General features: G+C 59.4%; 1 protein-coding gene across 1 annotated transcript in view; it reads right to left on the bottom strand.

The window, feature by feature from the left end:
- Nucleotides 1-161: 161 nt before the first annotated feature.
- The window catches only part of LOC119103063 (procathepsin L-like), a 12,177-nt gene continuing 4,806 nt past the window's right edge, over nucleotides 162-7,532 (bottom strand). The window contains exons 3-4 of the mRNA XM_037226513.1: nucleotides 1,620-1,744; nucleotides 162-1,173 (exon numbers count right to left, since the gene is read on the bottom strand). Coding sequence (XP_037082408.1) covers nucleotides 162-1,173; nucleotides 1,620-1,744 — 1,137 coding nt within the window. The remainder of the gene's footprint in view (nucleotides 1,174-1,619; nucleotides 1,745-7,532) is intronic.

The raw sequence follows: 7,532 nt of genomic DNA, 5'->3' as shown, positions 1-7,532 counted from the left end.
TTAATGTCAGGTCACTCAGTAGGACTCTTCGAACAGAACAATTTCCGGCACATCAAACCAAGTCGCAGTCTAAAAGGCGTTCGCGCCGCGCAACAAAAGGGTCTACATAATTGAGCCTGGCAGGACAATGGCCCGAGCAGCCTCGCCCAACTGAGCAGCCATTAAACCACCGGGTAAGACGCCTGGGTAGCAACGCCGCACTGGTTGCGCCTGTTGCGCGCCATCCAGATGTAGCCGGCTTGGCCCCAGCTGGTGCCCCACGAGTTTTTGACCAGCCAGTAGTCGGCACCGGCCTCGGAGCCGTAGCCCACGGCCAGCACGCCGTGGTCGAGCCGCGAGCTGGAGCAGGCCGCCTCATCGTACACGCCGGACGAGTAGAACTGGAATGAGAAGCGCGAAGCGTCGATGGCGACGGAGACGGGGCCGACGAAGGCCACTGCCGACTGCAGCGCCTCCTCGCTGCCCGACGGCACGTCCTTGTAGCTGGAGATGCTGGCGCCCGGAGCGGCAGCATCGTAGCGGCAGCGGAAGCTGGAGCGCTCCTCGTACGGGTAAGAGTCCTCTGTGGCGACGCCGCCGTTGGCGATGACGTAGTCGAAGGCCGAGTCCATGAGGCCGCCTTGGCAGCCGAGGTTGCCCTGCGGTCGCGAACAATCCATCAGATTCTGTTCGGAGAGCGACACGAGCGCACCGCTGCTCAGGAACGTGGCGCCTTCCACCGAGCCCGTGGTGGAGAAGGCCCAGCATGAGCCGCACTGGCCCTGGTCCTTGACGGGCGTGACGGCGCCCTCGTCCCGCCAGTCCTTGGCCTCCGGTAGCCGCGCGGCCGACACCTGGTGCAGGCGGCGCGGCGCGGCGCGCCCCCGCCGGCTCGTGTTGAACTTCGCCACGTACGCCTTGAACTCGCCCTCGCTCAGATCGCCGAAGTGGTTCATGGCGAGGGTGAAGCTGTGCCGGCCGGCGGCGGCGGCGGCGTTGTGCTCACGGATGCGGCGCATGTTGTCGGCGAACACGCCCATCCGGTGCGCCTCCTGCTCCAGCGTCTCGTACTGCTTGCGGTGGGTCAGCTTGAAGCTCTCCCACTCGTGGCGCGCCACTAGGCTGCCGGCGGCGGCCGCAATCAGGGCGAAGAGCACGGCGAGCTGCATGGCGAGGCTGTGGGCGGCGTTGTGGCTGTCGGGCCGGCGGTGCCGTCTTTATACACGGTCGCCACTGTCCTCGCCGTGTAGTCGGGAACGGGAGCGCCCGACGCAGGTGCGTGGCCGAGATCGAGCGCTATTTGCTGTGCGTGAGAGCGCTGGCGGCTGCATTTCCGGGGCAGGGCCACGGATCGAGACCATTGTCGCGATCTGGCCGGCAGGACAGGCCGGGTGGAAAGTCCACCGGAGCGTGACGCCCCCCAGCCACGTCACTGTTTTATCGCGTTTCACACACAAAGCCCGATATGTGCACGCAGGTTATGTAGAGCACCGCGTGCACTCACCCAAACCGAGTCACGCCAGGCCGGGCGTGATGCAAGACCATGATTATATACGTCCATCGGCGGAAGGCCACGACGCTGCGTACCTTAAAGGGCAGGTGAGGCGTGACAGGGAGCGTCACCGACAGCCGACGCCAACCTCTGAAGCGGCGGCCGCCGGAACGGAAACGTGCGCGGGTTGGTGCGGGGCTGCTTGAACGGAAACGTGCGCGGGTTGGTGCGGGGCCGCCTGAACGGAAACGTGCGCGGGTTGGTGCGGGGCTGCTTGAACGGAAACGTGCGCGGGTTGGTGCGGGACCGCCGGAACGGAAACGTGCACGGGTTGGTGCGAGACCGCCGGAACGGAAACGTGCGCGAGTTGGTGCGGGGGAGGCTTGCTGATTGAAAGAAACCCAGCCTCGGGTTCCGAGTTTCGTTGTTATTACATCTAACCCACAAATGCCGATTTAGCCCACATTTACCAGTACGTGCAGGGAAGAGCTTGCTCACTGTCCGGTGGGAGAGGCGTGTTGGTGAATTTTGTCATGGCGTCAGTAGGCTTTGGGATTAAATTGAGCAACTGCTCACCTACCCTAGACGATTGCTTATCGCTTCTTTAAACACAGTAAACCTAACATTGGTGATCTTGGCCTGCAAACGTTCTCTATCCGTCTCCAGAGGGATCTGCACAAAACATGCCGTCTACAAATCTAGATAAGCCTGACGCATGAAATCGTTTTAGGATCCTGGTTTCCGACAGACATGTCACTTTGGACATGCGTAGTCCTTTCTGTATCAAACGAGACCAAGGACTTTTGACAACCTACTTCTAGATTGCATTGGTTCTGGACGTCACTTTAACACTTGTTTAAAACCTTACATTTACGCACTTATTCGGACTTAAAACATGATTCTGAGAATACTTGACCCAAAGCGTCGCCTTTGCTCAAGAAAGCTGCACCGTTCTTATTTGTGCTCCTAAGCATCAAGGTCGATTCAACATGGACGGTTGACCTGAGCGAGTTGAACAAAGCATTGCTTGATTCTCATGTGCCGCGCCGTCCGATGTTTTTGATCTCTTCGCTCTAGCCCTCACGCTTACAGGGACCAAATGATAGAGCTGTTCACACCTTCGTCTGTGGTACAAACGAAAATCGCACAGTCTAGCGATGGAAAGGGCTTTCTTTTGTTTCGGGTTGTGGGGACTAAATCCAACCCACCAACGCAGTGACCACAGGATCTTCAATGCTAACACATTATGCAAGCGTGAATACTGTATTAAGAGACTAACACATTATATAGCCTGCTGCATATTTCACGACCAAAAATGCCACGTTTCATTATCTGAAATCTGAACATGTCAACAATCGAAGAGCGTTTATACAGGAAGGGGCCTTAATAGGCATGACGTTTTAAAAACATCTGGGTCCCGCAGTAAGGGTTCGTGCGACAAGTACGCATAATTTATGTGCGGTCAGGTGGGCGTCACGAGCTCAACCCAATAATATCCGCTTGGATTTATAAAAAAATAATATCGGATGGATGCAATTGGATGGAATTTGCATATAAAGAATACCTGATAGACGATTTACGAATTTTTTTGCTTTTATATTTCTGAGTCTGGGTGCGTGCCCTTTTATTCATTTTGTCTTGGTAATATTACGTTTTAAATTAAAAGTTACATACTCACAATTGAATAAAATATCCTACCTCATGTTAAAAAAATGGGTTATGAACATTTCACAGCACTGTGTCCTACGCAGTATCTATGTATTGTGTGGATATACAATAACTCTATATTTCTCTCCATCCGAAGCCTCTCGCACGGGTGGAGCCGGGTCCATCGCGTGCCGGTGGCAGGGAACAGCACACAGCTCGGCGCGGTGACGGAACGCGCCCCGCCCCGTGCGTGGCGACGGGCCGAGCCCCGGCGCCGTCCGTGGCTGTGGCCACGGCGGCCCTCCACTCGAGTGCTGGCCGGGCTGAAGTGGCCGCACCGGAGCCGCAGGACTCGCGTGCTGTTTGCTCGCCGCGGCTAGAGACGCCACGCCCTACCCGTGCCGGCTGCTGTGAGAGCATGCCGAGTGGCGCGGCCATACAGCCAGCCAGGGCCGTTTGTGAAAAGACGAAGAGTTGTAATTCGAAAAAATGACCGGGTTAGAATGAAAAATGAAAACAGGTCGGGAAAAAACAAAACAGCATGAAAGATACCAGATAAGAAAAAGAGTGGAGTGACACAATAAGGGCCCAGGGCGTAAAATCCAACGCTAATAGAGACCGAGGACAGAGGAGGAACCAGACAGAGTGGGTGGAGCGAAATGACAGTAGTTTCATTAGCTGAGGGCCAGGCTAATGTTTTGTTTTTGCTGGCTGGCAGCGTGCCGGGCGCCAGAGACCCGCCGTTTGCCCGCACCCCACGCGGGAGCGGCGGCGCATCGTCGCAAGCAATAACGACGCGGCTGATACAGTCGTCAGCTGGCGCCGCATGGCCGCGCGCTCCTACCGGCTGCACCGGGCCGATATTAATAGTCGGCGACGGCCGGAAGACGGGTGAGAGCGACGCTGCGGGACCGTCGGCGGAGAGGACAGCGCCGGTGACGCTGCCTCCCCGACCTCCGCCGGCTCCGCCACAAACAGTCTTGGGCACGCGTCCCTGAGTGGCGTGCGCTATAGAACCGCCGCTGCTCCCGCGGAATGGCGCCCCGGATGGCGCCGGGGGTGGGGGTGGGGAGGGGCGTCGTGGGGGGATGGACGATGCGAGCATCTGAAGGACCCGGCGAAGTAGCGACTCGAGTGGGGAGGCTGGGGTGAGGGGAAAATGTGTGCTGCGCTACCGAGCGCAGTCGGTAACGATGGCGGTTGTGGACAGTCTGGTGAGACGAGAGAAGGCGCGACATCGTGTCAGCTCCAACATGCAGCATGCGTAGAGGCGGCGTCAGTACGGACAGACCCTTTGTGTTCACTTCCCACGACAGCGTTAAATCGAGTTATGATTTTGAGAACACATGGAGCGAATTGCGTCGAAACATGGAAAACCACGGACCTTTGGGAGCGTTTTTACGCCCCTACCATGCCTGATGTTTCTACAGGACGTGATGAGCATCCAGCACCACATGGGGAACGCGTTCACAAACCAGCATGGTTGTCCAAAACACGGGATAAGCCCGCAGCCTAAACGCACCCTATAACACCTTTGAACTCTGAAAAACTGTGTGAGTTCCGTGATTTTCCCAACGGTATCCAACAACAAGCATGCGGTAGACCACCGTGACCAGCTCACGCCAACGCACATCATTTGCCTCTACGGCTCTCCAAGGACTGATGGCCCGGCAGGCCTACGGCGGGCCGCGGCTGCGCAGGCCTCCGTTGGACTCGGAGCGGCGTCTCAGTCAGCTGGCGGCCAGCACCTCGCGGCCAGATGAGCCGCTAATTCCCTCAGCCGCCGCCGGTTACGCTAACTGCTGGATAACGATGGCGGGCGGCCGCCGGGTGGGGCGGGCCGGTGGCGCGACGGCGGACCGGAACTGAGCCGGAAAACTCTGCACAACTTCAGAGTGGCGGCGGTGCATCACCCGAGAACTCCGGAGTAGCAGCGATGTCCGGCCGGCTGACCCCGCGCCGACGGAGGGCCGAAGAGAGCGCCCATCACATCCAGGCTTCCGTCTCCGCGACTCTGAACTAGGCGACATGTCGTTAACGTGGCTCGGCGGGCCGAAGAGCGCCCATCACCTCCAGGCTTCCGTCTCCGCGACTCTGAGCCAGGCGACATGTCATCAACGTGGCTCCGCACGGCGTGACGCGTTCTGGCTGGTTGCGGCCGCAGCTGGCGTCTCGGCACCGCATGAGGTGGGGCCTCCTGCCGCGACCGCCACGGTGAAGCACGTCACCATTCCGTCCCATCCCAGTCCAACCCCAGCTGGCGTCGCGGCACCGCATGAGGTGGGGCCTCCTGCCGCGACCGCCACGGTGAAGCACGTCACCATTCCGTCCCGTCCCAGTCCAACCCCAGCTGGCGTCGCGGCACCGCATGAGGTGGGGCCTCCTGCCGCGACCGCCACGGTGAAGCACGTCACCATTCCGTCCCGTCCCAGTCCAACCCCAGCTGGCGTCTCGGCACCGCATGAGGTGGGGCCTCCTGCCGCGACCGCCACGATGAAGCACGTCACCATTCCGTCCCATCCCAGTCCAACCCCAGCTGGCGTCGCGGCACCGCACGAGGTGGGGCCTCCTGCCGCGACCGCCCAGGTGAAGCACGTCACCATTCCATCCCAACCCAGTCCGACCGCGGCGTAGCAGCCGGCGTCGGTCGTCTGTAGGAAGTCAGGGGCATGTAGGCTGAGCCTCCTTCCCATGCAACATCGGCGACAGCGTCGCTCGGCCACCGGCTTACTGGGCCGGCCGCGGTCGGCGCTGCTCTGGAGAGCCCCGCCCGGTCACTCCGCTCGGTTTAGAGCCGTCGCAGGCCCCGCACGCCCAGTTTACGGCCCGTCAGCCAGTAATGAACCGCGTTTAATCAGCGGGCAGCCCATGAAAAGCCGATCGAACCACTTCGGCGGGCCTTTCAAGCGGGCCGGTTTTATGCCGGATCTGTGAATACGGCGCGGGATGCAGTTAACGTCCGTCTCCCAACCCGGAGTACACCACAAATCCCACCAGTCCGTCTAGCTCCCATTCACTTCACAGAGAGGAGCTGAAGCTGATCCACTTTCCTCGAACACTGAGATCCGCCGGGGTAGCAGGTGTGCTACCGCAGAGCACCTGGGTAACACAGCAGCAGTATCCGGCTGCCACAGTAATTGCCAAGTGGCAGTCTTCCGTCAGTGTTCAGCGTACATATGCAGACCACCAGTTATCAGAAAGATCATTTGACATAAGGGTTACAGCAGGAACTGGACCTGGCCGTGAAAGAGAGCTCACTCAGGCCAAATGCCCCGGGAACGGAACTCTGCATCTCTGGAACCTCCCTCGGCTTCGTTCGGGGAGTTGGGATCGCCGTTCAACACTTTTGCACGTACCTTCCAGAAAATCATGCCGGCACCAGAAAATGAGTTTTATTAAAACGACTGGGAGCGCAGATGCTTCAGAACTCGAAGGAATTTCGGTTTTTCCTACGCAGCTTGCGCTGGCCTGATCGGAAAGCTGAGGAACGTTGGGCGGGGTGCACGAACATCTTCGAATGTGTGCAGGTTCCTACCTATGTCCGACACACCAGCTCTGCCCAACACATTACTCCCGTGCAGGCAAGCCAACACCTGCATCTAAAGCATATCACATCCAGATGAGAGACTTTAATTTCCTCCGTCCATCTCCAGCTTTCACGCCGTAAACTTACTACCAATAAGATGAGCGGGATGACCCTTCGCACTCCCAGCTCCAGCTCGTTCCGCTGTGAGTCGACTGGCGACCTGTGGCTGACGCCGCGGAACTTTACGGTCCATTCCTCTGCGGATGACGCTGCGGCGGTGATGACGGGCCGTCGCCGTCCGGGAGTTACGTTGCCCCCTCTGGCTAAGATTCACCGAGCGCGCTGTGGACGTGCGGCGCCAGCCGCTGCGCGCTGCGCGTGCTCACTGCCCAGGGTCTCTGGTCGGCAGGGGGCGCTTGACTGCCCACGGGACTCATTTAACGGCCATTTCGCGGCACCAGTGCCGACCATAAAGCACCGGTCGGCGGTCATTCTGAGAGGCCGGTGGGCGGCGCGGGCGGAGCGGTCGGCGGCGGCGGCCCCGCCAATCTGACAGCTCGCAGCTGTCAGAGCTGCTCCGGGTCAGCTGCCTCAGCCGGCTGGCCGTCCCCAATGACCGTTCCCAGACCGAGATACAGCATTTCTAACAGCGCAGTCTATTCTCAGCACTTGCTCACAAAATTTGAGCGAGTCAGCCCCTCAGCACTAGCAGCAGACCCCTGGGGTAGCTCTTTGTCGGTCTACCCTCAGCCTTCTCCGGAGCCCCGGACTCCCACGCGCCTCGTGTTCGGCCTCATTCGCTGGGGCTCAATGCTAACTACTCCGCTCACGGTCTTTGCTCAACCTCACTGCATCAGGAACCGCGGCAGCGGGCACTCCATCGTCCAG

Source organism: Pollicipes pollicipes, unplaced genomic scaffold, assembly GCF_011947565.3.
Source record: "Pollicipes pollicipes isolate AB1234 unplaced genomic scaffold, Ppol_2.1 Scaffold_5724;HRSCAF=6776_pilon_pilon_pilon, whole genome shotgun sequence".
NCBI lineage: Eukaryota > Metazoa > Arthropoda > Thecostraca > Pollicipedomorpha > Pollicipedidae > Pollicipes > Pollicipes pollicipes.
The sequence above is the reverse complement of the archived record's forward strand: the minus strand, read 5'-3'. Positions and strand labels throughout refer to the sequence as shown.